Source organism: Hirundo rustica, chromosome 8, assembly GCF_015227805.2.
Source record: "Hirundo rustica isolate bHirRus1 chromosome 8, bHirRus1.pri.v3, whole genome shotgun sequence".
Lineage (NCBI taxonomy): Eukaryota > Metazoa > Chordata > Aves > Passeriformes > Hirundinidae > Hirundo > Hirundo rustica.
In genome coordinates, this window is record NC_053457.1 from 24609952 (window position 1) to 24629587 (window position 19636).

General features: G+C 46.1%; 1 protein-coding gene and 1 long non-coding RNA gene across 3 annotated transcripts in view; one reads left to right on the top strand and one right to left on the bottom strand.

The window, feature by feature from the left end:
- Window positions 1-594: 594 nt before the first annotated feature.
- LOC120755880 (uncharacterized) lies at window positions 595-14195 on the bottom strand. Its single transcript, XR_005701895.1, has 3 exons — window positions 14115-14195; window positions 7971-8044; window positions 595-781 (listed from the first exon to the last, which is right to left on the bottom strand). It is a non-coding gene; the product is annotated as an uncharacterized LOC120755880 (long non-coding RNA).
- A 487-nt stretch (window positions 14196-14682) lies between these two features.
- The window catches only part of SORCS3 (sortilin related VPS10 domain containing receptor 3), a 275376-nt gene continuing 270422 nt past the window's right edge, over window positions 14683-19636 (top strand). For both annotated transcript variants that reach the window (XM_040071470.2, XM_040071471.2), the window contains exon 1: window positions 14683-15333. In XM_040071470.2, coding sequence (XP_039927404.1) covers window positions 14725-15333 — 609 coding nt within the window. In that variant the 5' untranslated portion in view covers window positions 14683-14724. The remainder of the gene's footprint in view (window positions 15334-19636) is intronic.

A 19636-nucleotide genomic window follows, 5' to 3' on the forward strand; every position in this document is an offset into this window, starting at 1 on the left:
GTAGCTCAAGGAAGGTGGGTTCATACCTAGCAGTCACCATGAGTGCATAATGAGGGAGGCATCCTAACTTTTGTCTTTGAAATATAGTGTATGATTCAGAGATACCAGAGTGTATAAATAATACCACCTTTGTTAACTAAAGAACTATATCTTTGTGATTCAATTCTGTGTTTCCAGTGCTAATTAAAAGCACATCCTTTGACTCCTGGAGAGTATCTTTGAAGTGGTGCAGCTTAGAACAGACTGTGGTTCTGAATTTCTTTCATTCTCATTTGCTTATGTTGACAACCAGTATGAATCTGAAGGCAAAAAGCAAATTTTTTCTCCTTTTAATAGGACCACTCATGCAAGGGCTCTGGGATTAGATTTTAAATTGGCACTTTTTAAACCTCTGATACAGTTACAGACTCAGTGAGCCATATTCACCTTTCCTACAGCTAGACCTAGCTGGAAATTAGTTTCCTCCTTTGTGAAATATTTTCTAATAAACATTTAACCTTTCTGCTAAAAGCAGTGTAAAACACTCAAAAACTAATATAGTTTGGCTGAAAATATACAGCTTTATTTCCTCTTCTAGAGAAACAAAACACACAAACGAAAAATAGGTAGGAAAAAGTAGACGACATCTGGGAATGCTGTTCGAAAGAAAATCTTGGGGAAGGAAAAGAAGATGAAAGAAGCACCAAATGAGCAGTTTCACACTTCTGATCACCAGTAAAGATGGACCTCCTCTTTGCACTCCTTCTTCACCTTCCTCGGGTTCCCTCGCATTATCTCCTCCCTGTAAAAAATAGTTAAAGTCAGGTGGCAGATATAATTCTGCTGCTGTGGCTGTGAGAGGACTGCTCTTCCCTTGTGACTCTTGTGGTGACAATCAAATAGGGAGGCCAGGGCAGGTGCCCTGAGCATTCTGCAAGGAAACAGAGTGTATCAGTCTCTGCAGGGTTTGTCAGGGGTTTGCATGTCTGAATGTGTTGTCTCTGGACGAGATAAGTGAACTTCTCTCTGTGAGCAGGGGCTGGAGGGGGTTTTGTGCAGTTGTGAAATGGTTTGATTTTCACACTGTATCCTGGGTGTTTGAGTCTTCAGTGTCTCCAGGTTAGGACTGGAGCTTGTATTTAAATAGCAGTGCCCAGATATGTTTCCAGTATGAAACCCTTTTGTTAGTGAGAGTATTTTAACAATCTAGGCTTTAATATTGCTTCTCCTGGGAGATATTGGCAAGGAATTGCTGCTTGTACTTTTGCTGAGCACATCTTTATAATCATTGCTATGCAAACCAGCATAAATGCTTCTCCTGCAGGCACCTGTGTCCTTCGGCTTCAGCAAGAATAGATCAATGCACCGTGCAAGATGAGGAGGGTTGTGGAAAGCCAATATGCAGGTCTGGGACAGAATAAGGCTTCTGGGGCAGTAGAACTGGGAAAGGGAGCATACAAATAAGGAGAAACTCCCCTTAGCGGTGCAGTCCCTGTCAAAAATAAGTTTCAGACCTCTGCTCAGAGCAGTGAGAGAAATAATTCAAGATGCTGGAGACCTGACCAGAAGGCAGAACAGCATCAAGATTTCTGGGCTCTTTAGCTAATTTTGCCATTGACACTATCACAGTTGCCCAGCTGAGCCTGTTCTAACTTTACATCCTTTAAATCATTTGAAAAATCACTGTATAACCCACATCCTCCTTCAAGACTCATGCAGTTTGTGAAGCCCTCTGGGATCTGCTGGAAGAAGGGGACAAGAACACCACACACATTCTGTTGGTTCCTCTCGTGGCAGGGTATATTCAGAGCAGATGGGGTTGCCAACTCACTGGTTCACTGTGGAGGTATTTGCTCGGCAGTGAATGAGGCGGAGGAACAGACTGAGAATTCTGCACTCCAATACCCCACTGAGACTGCTCAGATGGTAATGTGGAATGTCTGCTCTCTTCAGGCATGTAAAGTACACCATCTCAGTGCAGAAAAACAGGCCTTTTAGAAAACGGGGCCTCCAGATAGAAGGGAAATGGAGAAATGAAAAATTAAACAAAGCCAGTTTTTGTGTTTTTTTTTTTTTTCCTCCAATGAAGAGTGATCTCTCCTTGCAAATGATGAGAAGCCTGAAAGATAATGCACCAGCTGGGGACTTCTGTATGGGTTTCACTGGAAAGGGGACAACTAGCAGCAGCCAGTGCATTCCAGCAAAAAGGCTGCTAGTAGTCACATCCCTGCATCAATCATGAGCAGTAGGAAATTAGGGAAATAAGGAAGAAGATAAAAGTCAATAGTCTTCCTTACATCTAATGAAGTCCTCTTGGACAGGTGGTTTCTTCTGGGCTCTTCTAATGCATCCAGGTTCATTCTTGGTGCTGCAGCTGTTACAGATCACCATTGCTTTGGTGTGCAAAGATAATGCCTAAATTGGATTTCATAGTGTGAGGACTGCAAAGAAATATAGTAAATAATCACATCCTCGAAAACCTCTTTTGAAAGAGGTTATCTTTCTCTCCAGAATTTACCTGACACTGCTGATGCTAGAGAAAACAGGAAAACCTAGAATAATGTGCCACACTGTTAGTGCCTACTACATTCTTTATAAAAATATGTGCCAAAATAAAATTATTTTTGGCCATAGTTTGGCAAATGAGCAAACACTTAATCATGGTGTCTGCTCACAGTTATTTGACTTCCAGATGATCTGATCCAAATCTTCATTTAATTACGTCAGCTGCCTCCGGGGATCCCTGACCTCGTGTGTGTGATGTGGGAACAGGTGATGATAGCTGCTGAGGGCTGTGGCTGTAGATGCTCTCTTTAGTGAATTCATTTTAGCTGCCAATTTATTTTGGATTCTCATGCACTGCTGCATTTTTAATGAGGATTTTGAATTTGGGTTAAAGCAGCACTTTCAAATATTTTTATTTTGGTGCTGAAAAGCTGGACATAAGATGGTAATGTGGGCTTGCAGCCCAGAAAGCCAACCTGCATAAAAAGGAACAGGGCCAGAAGGTCCAGAGAGGTGATTCTGCCCATTTATTTCTGCTCTCTGAGAGCCCTCCTGGAGTATGGGGTCCAGCTCTGGAGCACTCAGCCCAGGAAAGGGATGGAACAGCTGGAGCAAGTCCAGAGAATGGCCACAAAAGTGATCAGAGGGCTGGAGCACCTCTCCTATGAGGAAAGGCTGAAACAGCTGGGTTTGTTCATCCTGGAGAAGGGAAAGGTCCAGGAAAGGCCTTATTGCAGCCTGTCAGTATATAAAGGGGATTTATAGGACAGGAGAGACTTGTTACCAAAGACCTGCAATGACAGGACAAAGGTCATCCTTTTTAAACTGAAAGAGGAGATGTTATATTGAGCGTAAAGAATAATTTTTTTTTATGATGAAAGTGGTGAGACACCAGCAAGGTTCCCCAGGGAAGCTGTGGATGCTTCATAATTGGAAAAGTTCCAAGTCAGGTTGGATGGAACTCTGAGCAACCTGGTCTAATGAAAAGTGTCCCTGTCCATGGCAGGCAGGTTGGAATTAGGTGAACTTCAAAAGTCTCCTCCCACCCAAACCATTGCATGATTCTATGGAATATTCCTATAGAGGGCAATGAGAAAGGAAGGCAAAATAAGGGCGTTTAAATCTGTTGTGAAAAGGCATATAAAGGGTAAATGAGCATTACTTTCAAGAGCTTTGCCTTGGTGGCTGCACAAATAAAAAAATCCTCTGAAGAGAAGGAAGTCCCTGCTCCCTGTTTCCCGGGTGTCCTTTGCTGCACCCATGGACTTCCAGCTCAGGAGGAACAGGAGGAGGCTAAAGAAGAGAAACTCCAAGGGTTTTCTTTGTGAGGTCCAGCAAGGAGAAAGAAGTGCACAAGCAAGAGCAGACATAAAAGGCAGATAAGGGTTCAGCCAGGAGTACTAAGAATGGTGTTACGCTGCAGGTGTGTGTGCAGCCGTGTCTGCAGCTGCCAAATCTGGCGAGCAAAGATTTCATCCCTCTGGTCTCAGCTCAGCCAACACTGCTACAGATTTTTCTTTTTCTGATATGCAGGGGGCACATATCAATTGTTTCGCTGCATAAAAAAGGAGACATCTATTCTGGAAGGTGTGGAAATCTAAGTCCAAGACCTAAAGGAACTCTGAAGTGAGAGTTAGAGGTATTAAATCACTTCAGCTGCTGCAGGAAGACTTGTAACCTCAGTGTGAATGGGGTTGCTTGAGCTCCCTCCTGTGTCTACTTGTGTGATAAAGGTGGGCCTCAATGAGAGACCTAAGGAGGGAAAACTCTTTAGCTGCCAGCTTAAAACACTTTTGAATCTCCTGTGCTGGTAATGCAGTGATGAAGAGAATATAGAGGAAAGTCGAACAGGAAGAATGAAAAATATTCTGTTCAGTTTGGGAGGGGAAAAGTTAATTGCAATATAATTAGTAGTTAATTGCAATTATATTGGTAGTGATGAGAAATTCACTTGTAGAAATCAAAGGGTCAGGCTGAATCTGCTATTTCTAAAATTTACACAATAATTCAGGGTTTCATTTAATAAAAATCCTTGTTTAAAAATTCTTTAAAGAAATTTAAACATTTAAAGAGACTATTACCTCTGTTAAGGTGGTGTTTTTTTTTTTTTTTTTTTTTTTTAATCTCCTTTCTCTGATTTTCACTGAGGCCAGAAATCTCAGTTTTTCAGATCAGTGGTCTTTGAAGATGATATTTTAACCCCGTTTTGTCCCTTTTTCCCTTCAGTATATTATATAATGCTGGAATGAATAACTTCCGGCTGATTTATTTTTCTGTTTCTGTGTTACTTTCACTGGTTTTTTTTGCCACATTGTCAAGCTTCCAGAGCTGAAAAAGTGTTGGAGAGATGCACTGTGAGGAAAGGGAAAACACACACACTCCACAATGGAAAAAGAACAAAGCAACCTAAAATCTTTAGTTTCTGTGGGTTAAACTGCAAAACGTAGAAAGGAGGAAAGAGGAGAAGATACTTTCCTTCCCTCAAAATAAGAAAGCGGAACTTGAGATGCTGTGTGGCCAAATGAAGGGTTTGTGTGCCTTTAAGTTTCAGGTATCAAGGTATCTTGTGAGCCCTTCAAGAAGCTGCCATTCCTTTCCAACAAATATTGCTTTCAAGGATCAACTGCTTGTAGCTTTGAAATGATTTTTGAAAAGTGGGAGGAAAAAAACAACCCCAAAAAGGCAACCCTGTGAGCAAAGAGCATTCACAGAGAGGGATAAATTTGGGTCCAGATGCTCCCAACCTGTTTTTTTTTGTTTTTGTTTTTTTGTTTTTTTTTTCCCATCCAGATCTGATTTGGTGTTGTCCTGTTGCCAGCCAGAGGGCAACTGAGTCGGTCAATAACAAGGTGTGGTCATCAGTCTCTTAAGTGGCCTGAGAGAGAAATCCCTTGGGTATCAAACTTAAGTTTCTCAATCCTTTAAAAAGGACACAATGATTTCAGCACAGCCGCTGTGATAACAGGAGAGTGGACACCTCCTGCAGAATGTATATCTGTATAAAGAGGTAGGAGGTGTGGGATGGCCAAAACCCTCTTCAGAATTTTGCCTCTGATATGGTGAGGTAGTTTCAGATCTATTTTACGAACAGGAAACTGGGAAAGAAGTTTTAAATACCAGGGGAAGGGAATTCACTGCTGGTTTGACCACTAGAACCTTTCTCTCTGTTTGGACTACTGTCAATCCCTTCCAGATTAATAATCATAATAGAGCCTTTGAGCTTTTATCAGACCATCTGATCTGATCTAACCTGTGGATGTGAAGATGAAAGGTTAATCCCTACGGCCATCTGCTTTCCTTTACCTTTTCTGTCTGAATGCATTTTTTCTTTGTCTTGCCTGCCCACTTTTGGCATGTCTCTTGCTGTCTCATAACACTGCTGCTGGTTTACATCTGACTCTGTGCAGAGGATGCAGCCTCTTTGAGCAGCAGCTGCATATTCAGAGATGCTTGCAAGTTTCCTTTAGTATTTCCTCTCCTCTCCTGGCAACTCCTCTCAGTATGATTTATGAATTGCAAGCGTAGCTGGAGGTGATGCGAAGTCTCAACACCTCTGAATTCCAGTGAATAGGAGCTGGGTAATTAATAATAACAAACCAGGAGTGTTTGCTTTGCATGGAGATCACGTAGCAGAGAAGTGTTGTTCTGTATTCTTTGGGAACGGGGGAAGTGAGTGCTAACCCTTCCCCGTGCTGTTCAATCTGCATGCTATTTTCCTTGGATAATTAAGTAATTCCAGCCTTTCAAGGAGAGAGAGTGCCTCCATTTCCCCTGTTAGCTTGCAGATGTAGTACATGCACCTTGCGGCAAATCAATGCTAACGATATTACCATGCATTATTGCAGTAATGGAGCAGAGGAAGCCCCAAGAAAAATGCTCAGCCTTTGCCGATTGCATTGGGAGCATCAGGATCTTTTATGCAGCAGACTTATTAATTGCATTTTCATTTGAGTCCCTGTATTTTAACCCTTTTGAGATTGCTTCTGCTTGTGAGTGCCTCTAAAATTGCCAAGTGTTGGGCAGATTCAGAAAAGAGAGAAAAGACCAGAGTGGTCTCTGCAACCTGGACATCTGCAACAAAGCTAAGGAATAGATTCAAACCACCAACAAAAGAAGGAAGCTGTTCAGTCACTTGGTAGAACACAGAACAAATTCACTCTGTGTTGGAGTAACAAATGTGGTCAGGTGATCTTTGAAGGGAATAGATTCCCTTGAACCTTCCCAAAACTTTCAGGTTTTTGGCCTCTCCACCTTTTGCCTGTGACAAGTTTTTCATTGCAAAACATCCTGATGCAGGTTTTTTCCTCCTCCTTCCCCAGATGAACTCCCTGATTTGCCCCAGTACATTTTTATTTTGTGAAGATCAATTTCCTTAACTGTTCTCATTTTAAGTCAGTCTTGAAAGCAGGGAACTTGTGTGTTGTTTCCAAGTCATAACCTAAACTGCAGAGAAGGGATTCTCTTCACTGCATTTGCAGGCCTTTACCCGGAGCCTGACAGGAACTCTAGGCATTGCCGAAGTTTAAATTATTATAAATTTAGTAATTGGCATTTTTATCATGGAAATACGTACAGCTGTGATGCCTGGCCTTTTCCAGCCAGAATTCATTACACTGTGTGTGTTATTCTCTTTATGGGGCCAGTGTTATCTTTCCTAATTTCCTTTGGGGTGTGAAACTTCAGTTGGTCCCCTGTGAGTTGAAGCTGTTGGCCAAGACAGTCTAGCAAAGGCTGTAAAAGCTGCCACTTAATTCTGTCCTACTTCCTGTCCTCGAGGTGCTGGGAGCACACATTTGCCTGAGACTCCCACCTTCAGAATGTTCAAACTCTGTTTACATGATATTTGATTTAACCTGACTCCTTTTAGGAATTAGTTATTGCTGATTCAGTGCACAGGAGATCTGGGAACTGCCAGGACTGGCTTGGTAAGAAACACCTGCTACAGCAAACTGCCTACTGCTGTAGTTCTGTGTTATTTCTCTTTATTTCCTTTTTGATTTCTTTCTCCTGTGCTAAGTATACAACCTTCTCCTCATGTTGACTAGTATAAAGTCTTTCCTCAGTGCTGTAGTTCAGTTTCTCTCTTGTTTGGGGCTCTTAAAAGAAGGGAAGGAAATAGCCATAGGTGAGAATCTTAAAAGGTGGTGTTTATTGTGGGAGAGAAAACAGCACCAAGCTGTTGCAGGTTCAACATCCTCCTGTGAAGTCCCACCATCAAAGCTGGGGTAGCTGCCAGACTCATTTCTTTCTAGCTTGCTAAGAAAATTCTGCCTTTGTGCACTCTCACACAGAGAAATCACTTTGTATTTAGCTTGAATAGAGGAGAAACAATACCAGCTCCTTCCCCTTCTGAGTCTGTTTCAAACTTAGGGGAAGGGAAGAGTGGAAGAAGGAGGTTTGTCTGGAAGAGGATCAAAAATAGGAAAAGGGAACTGGGGAGGGAACAGAGTCTTAGAGAGAGAGAGAACTGTTGCTGTGTCACTTACCACATCAGCCCCATTCTCCCAGTGTGTGCTCTGCGGGGTGGGAAAAGGCGCTTTGTCGTTTTTCTGTCTTGTTTCTGCAGGAATGGAACAAGGAGAGGCTGCTGTTCACAAAGATTACCTTCTCACAGCAAGGCAGTATTTGTGCTCTGCCTTTTGCTGGCTATAAAGCTAATCCTAAACCCTCTTAGGCACGAGGCTTCATTAACAACCAGAAATGAAAAGCTGATGACAAGTGCACAAAATTTCTAACAGTAATGAAGGTTCTTTTTCTTCGGGAAACCTGCAAGACTGAGGCATACCTTGGGACAGGAAGGGACATGAGAGTCATTCAGTCTTTCTGAATCCATGATCTAATGAATAGTAGCCACATTACTGGCTTTAATCAGCTTTTCTCCAAATGGGGTATCTCAGTACTCATAGAGTATTCCTAGATATTTTAACATCTTAAGGCATGATTTGTCCTCTCTTCATAAAACGTGGTGCAGTTGGACCCAGCTTTTAGATGAGCACATTGAATTCAGAAGACAGAGGGGCTGAAGGTTTAAATGTCCTGATCCAGAGCTCTCTTAAGTAATGCTAAGGAGCATATTTTCAAAAACTTGGCAAATGCTTCTGAAAGTCCAGTATCTTACTGTGGTCCTAGATGATATGAAATCTGGGAAATGGGGGATCCTGTATTTCTGTCTGGAATCTCTAAGATAAAAATATATGGAACTTTCAGTATACAGTGAATTCAACACCGTGAACTTGTGTGCTGCACAATTTATCTTTGTATATGCTGCAAATCTGTGCACTCGTTCCATTCCATTCTGATAAGCTCTTCGGCATTCCTGATGATGCTGATTATCAGCAGAAAGGAATTTTCTTATCTTGACTTTAAGGTGAACATCAAAACCCAACATTAACTAGAAACATGACTTAAAACCTGCTGAATTTCCCCAGAAAATTGGAAACACCCCTGTCTGCTCTGTGTCTTGCCAAGTCTCTTACCTGCACTGTGCAGGCTGTGCACCTTTTGGGCAGCTCTATCAGCTGGTGAAGATAGTGCAGCTGTCTGAGCATGCCTGAATGAAAGGGGCTCTTCTGTGTCCCACAGATACAGTGTTCAGATAGATAAAATCAAATGGAGGGATGTTGTAATGCACCCACACCCCCGAGTGAGCATTTCTGTGTGAGGAAAAGGGGTTCAGCTTACCTTAAACATACAAGGAAACCAAACTAGAAAGTTCTGTGCCCTTTTCATCAGGAATGGCTCAATGCCAGCACAGGAGCAGCGACTGGGCTTTGAGAGTGTATCTCAAAGCCTGTTGCCAATCTCATTGGGCAAAGGTGCCAAATAGCCCACCTAGACCATTAAGTACTAAAGGGACTACTCAAAAGAAGTCAAGGACTGGACTGCGTTACCAGCGTCAGAATGCTCTCTACACTGTGTTCAACTTACAATTATTTGTTTACATATGTTACTTTCATCATTTATTAAAACCTTTTGTTTTACAAAGCATGTCCAGAGAAGTTGTCTCACTACATGATTTAAGGCATCTCTCTGAACAGGGCTGGACCCTGGGAGGTACTGGAAACCCCAAGAGAGGGATGCAGTCAGGTTGGTCACCAACCTGACATGACATCTGCCCATGCAGGTGAGATTCTCAGAAGTGCCACTTCACTCTGCTAAGCCTCTACCTGCTGCAGTCCCAGCGTGGCCTGTGGCTCCCTCTCCGGCCCTGGTGCACTGTGTCAGTGGTGTTAATCAAAGAGACCGTGGTGCTGTCATGCAGTGAGGGGATCCACTTTGTGAGGACCCTGTTCCAAGCTCAGCTGAGATCAAGTGGTCCCACCACTGTCCCTTGATGCAGGCTGTGTAAGACACCTCCCCTGGCGTGCTGCCATGTGGTACCTGTGTTTCTTACTGCTGGACTCCCACTTCATGGTTCAGTACAGAAACCAGACTCTCTTGCAGCATCTGCAGAGTTTTCTGCAGCCCCTGTTCGGGAGCTTTGCAGCAAGTCTGTCAGTGCCATGGGCCTGCTGTGCTTCAGAGTCAGACTGTCTGCTGCACACCCTGGCTGGCTGTGCCCAGAAAAATCTGTCCTGTAGTGGGGGTAGTGCTACACCAGTAAAAATGGTGGAGGCCCTGCCTGCAGGTGATGCTTTGTCTGAGGGTACGGGGATACTTCAGCTTATAATGATTTTTGTTTAGGTAGATTCAGGCTTTTCCTTGGCAAACAAGACAGCATTATCACAGAGCTGCTTTGTTTTCCAGTGACTGGTCTCACATGTAATAAATAGGTTAAAGTTAACTGGAGCAAGCATTGATTTTTCTTTTAGTATGTGTGGGATTTCCTCCCTTGGGAGGGCTTGAGTAGTGCAGAAGATCTTCAGGGGAGGATATGAGTGTGTGAAAGGAGTGCAGAGTAGCTGGGACATTAATTTCTTTCCCCCTCTCTAAATTTTCCTCTTTATGATCTCTTACCTAACTCTTCCTCCTTTCTTTCATGTTCCAGCTCCCACTGGAACTGAAATTTCCTGGGGGGGTAGTGACTGGGAGACACACTCCAGGCCTCCAGGGAGGTCTGAGTGTGTGCAGTCCCATAGGAGGAGAGGGACACGGAGCAATGATGGGCAGAGCTGGGCAAAACAGAAGGGCTGGGGTACTGGGGAGCAGGTCTACAACAGTGGGGCAGTGATGATGAAGTTACTGATCCATGTGATACAAGTTAACATTTAATAATTATTTTTTCCCCACGGAATAGGAAGCGGGGAAAAAAAAAAAAAAAAAAAAAAAAAAAAAAAAAAAAAAAAAAAAAAAAAAAGAAAAGCCCAAATAATCAATGCTGCTTTGGCAATTGTCAGTCTCTATTTGTTTCTTTCTTTAGATAGTGTCATTAGTCTTCTTCCATCCAAATCACCCCCTCCAAGCAAACATAACTCCCCCAATTGCTTTTCTCTCCTTAACTGAACTCAGCTTCCCCTTGGTTAAAGGCATGTTCTGCTACTTTATATTTGTGCTACAATTTGCCTTTTGGAGCATTTACTTTCTGGCTTACTTGGAAATCCTCTGCATTGCCTGGTGTTAGGGCATATGGTATTCTTACATCAATTAAAAATCAACATGGTCCAACAGAATATACCACCAACCCCTGCTTCTTTGAATGGATGTTTGCAGCTGGGTGGGGATTAAAGCAGCTCATAATGGATTAGATCAGGGATTAAAACAGCCTGTAATGGATACTGTGTTGAACTATTCCCATTTCTATTCTTGGATATAGACTGTGCAAATCTAGCGTTGTCAGATGACATCCTCACTGTCACCCTGTCATGCAAGAGGCCAGGTTTTGAAGCAAATCTGTTATTCCTGCAACGGGGATGGTATAAACTGGAAAAGCCCCATTTCCTGTGTGCTGGTGATGGGCACGCAGTTCGCGAATCGTGCAGGAGATGGGGGTGTTGCTCACATTACCTTTGTTTTCTAGGGAAGGAAAGATATTCGGGAGCACTGCTGCTGCTCTCTTTGTCACGGAGGCCTCTGCTGGGGAGAGGGGGATGCAGAACGGGGAGATCTAGTACTTGGTCCCACATCATCAGTGGGATTCCCCTAGCTGTGCATCCTATTATTTAACATCAATAAGCAGACACTGATGAAGGCATTTTAGAATTTGCTTCAGAAAGACCAGAGCTTCCTGCGGGTGTCTGTCTGAGAAAGTAGGGCTTGGGCTAATCTCACTGACACAGTCGGCACTGAATGTCTGGGACTATCCCCGAGTGTGGTAGGTGAGGACGACAGTTCACAGAGGGTGATTGCAAGTAATGGCTCTGCAGTCTGCGGGGCAGAAAACACCTACTACTGGAGTGGTGAAAATACTGTCCTAAATAAAGTGATAGGCTTCATGCAAGTGTTCACCATCACATTCTGAGCCACAGCTGGGCTCTAGTGGTGACAAAGAGCAATGTGGTGGACACAAAGAAATGCCTTGTGCCGGCAGGGTTGGTGAAATGGGATGTGCCCACAAGTGCTGTCTTGGTCTGGGTGGGCTTTGGCCATGAAGTCAAGGATGCTGCTGCACAAAGGAGTGACTGATCAAGATTTGGACAAGAACTATGTTTTAAGCAGTGTCCAGCAAGGCCGAGGAGATAAATGAGACTGGGTGGCCTGCACTGCAGGGGACTGGCTAAGTAGTGGCAATTGCTGCCACCACAGTAGCTTTCACTATGTGGTACCCGGGATTCTGGATGTGCAGAGATCTTCAGGAGCAGTATTGAGCTGCTGCTGGGTCCAGAGGGACTGCAGAAACTTTGATTATAATTTAAGAACAAGTTCTGCCTGTCACAGCTGCAGCCTTACTGCTAGAAGCTGGCATTGGGTGGGCAGTGCCTCCCCTCACAGTGCTCAGCAATGGCGAGACACTGGGGTGGCGGGTGTGCTGCTAAAGCCACGTACCTGAAAACTCTGTTCCTGCAGCAATCGAGTTTGGGGGGCAGTGGGGTCCTTCCTGCTCCCCACACCCTGCTGTTTGCTTACAAGCAGCAGCAGCGTGCAGCCTCTGGTCTGGCATGTCCCTGTGAATGCAGGGTAGCACCTGCCACGCGTGTGTGCAATTTGTAAAATCCCCTTGCCTGAGGTTTTATGGAGAAACTCTGGCGCAGGCCCACGTCACCGCTCCCACACAAATAAAATGTCATCTAAACATTTTGGCAGCACGTACAAAAGGGAGCCGATTCCAAGCCAGGAATACCATCCGTTGCGTTGCGAGTGGGTGATTTCGCTTCCCCTACCCCCACCTCCCACTTTCCCTCTCTGCCTGGGGAATGGAGGCCAACAAGGGGCCGCGTTTGCGGGCAGTGCCCCCGCCGCCTTCCCGGGGCTGTCAGCGCTGTTCTGTGCGCACCGCCGTCACCCCGGCCCTTCTTCCCGCTCCTTCAGGACAGCCCTTTAGCGACCTCTCCCTCCGTGCGCGCAGCCCGCCTTCCTCCCCCGGCTCTCTCCTCGCTCTCCCGGGCAGCACGGATCCCCCATCCCGAGCCGGGCGTTTGCAGCAGGCGCTGACCGAGCGCCGGACCGCAGCCGGCCAGAGACCTCTCCGCTCCCCAGTGCGGGCAGTGCCAGCTCCGGGGCTGCCTCTGTGCCCCGCTCCCTGCCGGGCCGGGAGAGCCGCGATAGGCGGCAGAAACTGTCGAGCCGCCCCCGCAGCGGGCCTGGCGATGGGGAGGGGGGAGACCGTGGGGAGAGCCGTGCAGTTGGTGGATCCGTCCTTGGACGGCAAAGAATGGCTGATGCGGGAAGTAGGAGGGTGGGACGATTTAAAAAAAAAAAAAAAAAAATCGCTAATTATCGACACTTTTCAAAGGGAGGAGGAGAACGGGAGAAGGTCGAGCGTGGGTTTGATCCGAAGAAAAAGCGCCGACGTGTTGCTGCAATGAGTCGGTCCGGAGGGACGTGGCACTGGCACAGATGGCGATGACAGGGGTGACCCACGGGGACGCCCCGCAGCCGCGGGAGGCGGCAGCAGCCTCCCTCTCCCCTTCATAGCCTGCCATTACTCACACCTTGTCCTGGGGCTGAAGCTGCAAAGGCTTCTCGAGCTTTGCCAGCAGAAAACAGGTGTCCTGGCCAGGGGAAATGTATCCGTGCGATGGCAAGAGGGAGCGCGGCGCTGCCGTGACCTAAAGGAACACATCCCCCTCGCTCCTTCTCCCGACACAGTCCCGAGATGCTGCTGCAGGGAGCTGCCTGCAGATACTGCCCTTTCTTCGTTATTGGCCCCACACAAATCCTGCTAGTCTCCCTTGCTGGACGGTGGCAAGGTTGCCGGGATTCCCACGCACACGCGTGTGAGTTCCCACTGCCGGCAGGCTGCGCTTGGGACGGGCACATCCGCACGCCCGGAGCCGGCTCTGGAGGGATGCTGCGGGATGGCCGGGTCCGTGGGCACGCTGTTACACACGGGAGGCACCCAAGAGCCGCTCATCCCAGCTGCGCACCCTTGTGCCCCCTTACCCGTGGCTGACATCCAGCCTTTGTGCGTACATGTGCACGCACACGCGCGGGGCGAGGAGCACCCACACGGCTGTAAACACGAGTCTATGTGCACATACATCAGGAGAAACGGGGAATGACGGCTGCTTTATCTCGGCCGGGAGCACACATACCAAATCAGGAGAAAAGGCTGGGTGATGCTCCAGCTGATTCGGTGCAGCGCGGTGTCCCGCTCCCGCCCCCGGCCCCGCTCCCGGCCCCCGGCGGCGCGGCGCGGCGCGGCGGGTGACTCGGCGGTGTATTTCAGCGGCGGCGGCGGCTTGGCAAGGCTCGGGGCTCCTCCCCCCGTGTGGTGGTACCCTCTCACTTGATCAAATCCTTGAACGTGAACAGTTTCACTGAAAAGCACTTTTGGGAAAAAAAAAAAAAAAAAAAAAAAAAAAAAATCCAGCAACAGTAAGGAACAGAATCCAACTACCGGGGAGAGTTTTTTTTTCCTTTTTTTTTTTTTTTTTTTTTTTCCTTTCTTTTTCCCTTTTTTTTTTTTTTTTTTTTTTTTTCTGCTCATCGTCTCAGAGGCTGAGAAAGAGGGAAGAGAAAAGCGAAGAAGAGAAAGAAGAAGAGGACAGAAAGAGGAGCCTTTCGCAAATAATAAATATTATAATTAGAATCCGGCCCCCTTCTTCCTTTAAAAAAAAAAAAAAAAAAAAAAAAAAAAAAGCCCTAAACGCAGCGCCTCATCCCCCCTCCCTCTGCAAGCCCCCCGACTCGCTCCGCAAAGGCATGGAGAAGGGGACCAACTGCTTTCCGACCTGCCACACCATTTTTCTCGCCTGGACATGGTTCTTACTTCTCTCTTGGTGTTGCACCGGCGCCGAAATAACTTGCAGATCCTGCTCATCTCCATCGCCCTCCTGGCCGTCCTCCTCGTCTCGCTTTAGGCAGGAGCAGCGACAGCCGCCGCCGCCGCGAGGATTACGGAGCTGGCCGGGCGGCCGGGCGCGGGGCTCGCTCGGGGCGGCGGCCGCCGCGGAGCCGGAGCCGGTGCCGGTGCCGGGCGCGGAGCCGGGGGGCCAAGCGGGGCCGCGGGGAGCGGCGCTCCGCTCGGCGGGGGCGGGAGGCGGCGCGCCCGGGGGCCGGGGCCCGGCGGCGCCGCGGACCCGCCGGAGCAGCGAGGGGCGCCGGGCGCTGCCGGCCGGAGGAGCCCGGGGGGTGCCCGCGGCCGAGGGGCAGCGCGGCGGCCGCGCTCAGCCCCGCGGGCCCCCGGAGGACGGGAGAGCGGCGTGGCCGCGAGGGGCCGAGGAGCCGAGGCTGAGCAGCACCACCTTCGCGCTCACCGGGGATGCGGCGCACAACCAAGCCATGGTGCACTGGTCCGGCCACAACAGCAGCGTGAGTACCGCCCGCAGAGCCGAGCCGAGCCGAGCCGAGCCGAGCCGGCGGGGAGGGAGCCGGGACAGCGGCGGGACGGGGCCGAGCGGCGCTGGGCGGGCACGGCGCCTTATCGCCAGAGGGAGTGGGACACGGAGAGATGGCCGCAGGAGAAAAGTTTTACCGGGGAAAGGTGAAGGCGAGTGGGAACACCGTGCTGCCCCCGGCCCCGGAGGCAGAGCCGCCATCCCCGGGCAGCGCCCCGAAGGCCGCGCTGGCCCCGGCCCTCGCTGCGCTCCTGCGTGTCCCGTGTGTCCCGTGTGCCGCTCCCCTGGGGACCCTCGCTCTCCCTCTCTCCAAATGTAATAAACACCTGGCACGCTCCGCTGCCTCCCTGCCTGGGATGAGTGATATATAGGGGTGGTGGAAAAGCCCTCCAGTGCCCCGCGGGGAGTGCTGGAGGTAAGAGAGATCCCATTAATTCATTAAGGGGTGGAAAGCCCCACAGCACGTCAAGGAGCTTTGAGTGGAGGCACGTAGTGCAAACAGAGTGGAAAGTTTGTTGAAAAATCCATGGCATCTCACGCCTTTTCCCCGAAGTCGGTAACAGCGAGTCAGTGAGGCGTCCCTGAAAGCCTGTGGGATTGTGTGTGCGTGTGCAGGGGGCATGTCCCAAAAGCCCACACGTTGTGCCATGATAGCGCAGGACCCTCCCTCACACCCGCTCCGCAACGCCCCGCAGATGGCTGTGGACAAAACTTCGAGTTTCTTTTGACTTGGTATCAGAAATAGCATTCCTACTCTCATGTAGTCTGGGAGCAGCTGTAATTTAAAGGACTCTGGGAAACCTTTATGTCTGGTGACAATATTCCCATTATTCTGATTATTATAGCTTGTCACTGCCTTGAAAATGCCTCTTTTATTGTTTTGCCACTATTGGAAATGAGTATAAAGCAATTAACAGCATAAAACAGATTGGCTGCATTTCCAGATACATTCTTCATGGAACTTCCTAGCCATAAAAAAGCAAATTGTCTATGTACTTATCTATCTGTGTCTCTATCTGTGCATCAGCTATAGGTTTCTAATGTGCAATTCAACTGTCTTTTTTTTTTTTTTTAACTGGAATTTTTTTTTTCTATTTCTTGCTACTTAGGCAATAATTCTGACAGCAATGTAGATGTTACTTTGATTTAACCAATTTTTAAAGGCAGTTGTGTTTGCCAGACATGAATTTCACTCTCATTAAAGATGAAAGCAAGCACTGAAGAGAAAACAGCTGTATGGTGTATTTCAGCACTACATTTGTCTCTAGGACTGTTTATTTTTAACACAACATGCCATGTAATGAAGAAAACCACCTATATGCCCTCTCTTTTCTTTCATTTTGATGCTGAATCAAAGGGAGTTGAGTAAAAGAAGCTAAAATGCCACCCCCATGCCTTCCCAGCATGGATTTCCAATAGTTTTGAGTATTTCTGCTTTAAGTAGCAAGGAAAACTCATTCTGTAGGCATTTGCAGGGGAAAGAAGGGTTATTTTTTCCTAAAGCACAGCTTAGAAAGTGATTTTCACGAATTTCTCTCTCCTTGGTTTCTTTTACAGAAACATTCTATTTAAATAACTAGATTCCCTATTCTTCAGGTGACTGAGAAGGGTAATGAAAGAAAATGTCTTGATTGTTCATGGCATGCCATTAGGATTTTGCCCCTCAGGATACCATGCATTAAAAGCTTCCAACTCAAAAGCACAAGCTAAAGCAAAAGATTGGTGTTTATTGCCAGTGTGGTGTTTGTAGGAAGGAGAAGCAAGTGTGATTATGAATTCTAATGTTATCTTTTTGTTATTTTCCTAATATGAGGTCTAGCATTCTGAGACTTTTTTCTTTCCTGTCTTTTGCGGAAAACATACTGCATTTAGTAATCAATTGGATTTATTTTTTTTTTTTTTAACTGTGTAGAGAGAAAGTTATTTACTTGAACCTGGGTTCTTTCATTAATTAACAGATAAGGCTGAATCCAATGCCTATTTTTCTGCTGCAGCTCAGTTTTTATCTAATTCTACTGTTGGGGTGTCCATGGCACAGGAGCATGAAGCAACTTGCCCAAGGTCACTCAGGCAAAGAGTGTGGCTTCTTTTGGCTTCTTTTGCCAGCCACATTGGTCCCCAGCCTCACATCAAAAAGCATAAATTTTCTTAGGTCACAGGAGATGTAAAGCAGCAGGAGGGTGTATTGGAAATGGACAATAGGTATTAACTCATGTCATGACTATGCCAGTTGATCTAGTAGAATAGGTAGGATGTGTCTGTATGTTACTGTATTTAGGCTCCCAAAGCAGTAAAGAGGCAAAAAGCTAGCTTTTACCATTTCTGTTACTTGAACAGACTTCAAAAACTCAGCTTTTGTCACTTATATGTTATTAAAAACACGATCAATCAAGTTTTGTGCATTAGTGGTGGGCTGTTCCTAAAAACTGGATGGATTTGCAAAGAAGAGGAAGGTAATAAAAAATTGAGGTTTTACTGGGACGTATAGAAGATCTGCAGACACTCCACGAAGGGGAGGTCTTTGCAGCTGCTGGATGTCTTGTAACCTAGAATTACGAAGTTAAAACCTTCTGCTTTTAAAATTATTGTTATTTAAAAAGCAAGTGTCTGTCCATCCCTTTTCTCACATGTCCCTCAAATCACAATTTAAGTTACTAAAACATAATCCCTTCCAGAAAACAAACTTTTGTTTTCTTTATTTGCAGATAGTGAGGTCAGGATGATCATAGCGGCAAAAGTCTGGTGAGATCAGGGAGTTTGGGTTCTCTGCTTTGTCCTGCCCAAAGGCTTTTTCTGTGACCTTAGGAAAGACAATTAACCTCCCTGGATTTCCTCTTCCATGCTAAATGAGGATAGTACTACTTAGCTACCACAAAGTGGTGGTATGGAGCAGAATTCATTTTTGCTTTGTACAATACCTGAGGATCTTGAAGTGAAAATTGTTAGGAAAATACAAAAATACTACTCTGTGTCGATGTGAGGTTTGTGTTCTCTGTGTTCTTAGGAAGGGAACTTGGCTTAATTCAGTGGGTCTGATACTGGAAAAAGCAGACTTCTATTTGGGCTTCAAGTATCAATCTGCCCGAATAGAAGCATTTATTGAGCAAGGTCATGAAGCTCTTGAGGGACCTTGGAGAGAGCAGATAAAATGTATTCTTGCCAAGGCTTTTCTAAAGAAAGAATTTTTAGTGAAAAATACTATTATTCCCAAAAGATCTGCAAGGCATTCTTTTTCCAAAACCATTCCTCTCTGAACACATATGCTATGTACAAATGTGCCATTCAGTGGGCAGTTGTACCCTCTATACTTGTTTTCCCTCTCTAGATGTTTATATTAGTGTATTAAATTTTTCCTTGTTCTGCTCATCAGATGCTCTCTCCAACCTTCTTGTGAAGATGATTTGATTCTTCGCATGATCTTTTCCTCCTTCCTCTCTCCCTGATTTCTAGGATAAGGACCTGCAAAAAGAAGTAGCAGCACCTTTAATGCTCTTACAATTTTAAATCTCACTATCTCGTTTCTTGACAGTAGGTTTTCCAAGAGATTTCAAGAAGCTACAGTGAATAAAACACACTTGCTAGGGTTGCTCTCCTGGTATGATCACTGGTGGAATGGGAAATGGGAACTGTTTTTGTTAGGTTTCAGAGTTGTCCCTCTCATGAATGTAGCTGCTTATAGGAAGCACTTGATTTTGTCCATACTTTTTGTGTGATGGAATTACTACAAATTTTGTGGCATTGTGGCTGGGGTTTTTTTCAGCATGAGAAGAAAAGATACACATTTCTATCTTTCTCTGGAAGACATTTTCAATCTGCTCTCTATGGAGATGCTGCAGCTATGATCACTGCATGCTTTAGCTATCCCATGCCTTTGCTTTTTTTAGTAACCAGGGGCAAACTCCACAGATTTATTGAATAGTAAGGGTTGGAAGGAACCTTAAAGATCCTCTAGTTCCAATCCCCGTTGTCATGGGCAGGGACACCTCCCAAATTCAAACATAAATTCTCCCAAACCACTGGAATAAAGATGAAAAATGTGCTATAATGCCCCAGTAAGAGCAGGAGAGGGCATTTCTCTAAGGCATGTGTGTATTGCAGGTTGCTGCAGCCAGACCAAATTCCTAAATGGTCTTGGGTGTTGGATTTTTTGATACAATATGAAAAATGTCAGCAGTGAATTTTTTTATCTCACTGTAGTAAAACAGAGCAGAAAATAAACCAGTGGAAGTCTGGTGTGCTTCAATGATGCAGCTGCTGCTTGTGCAAAGCATGCAATT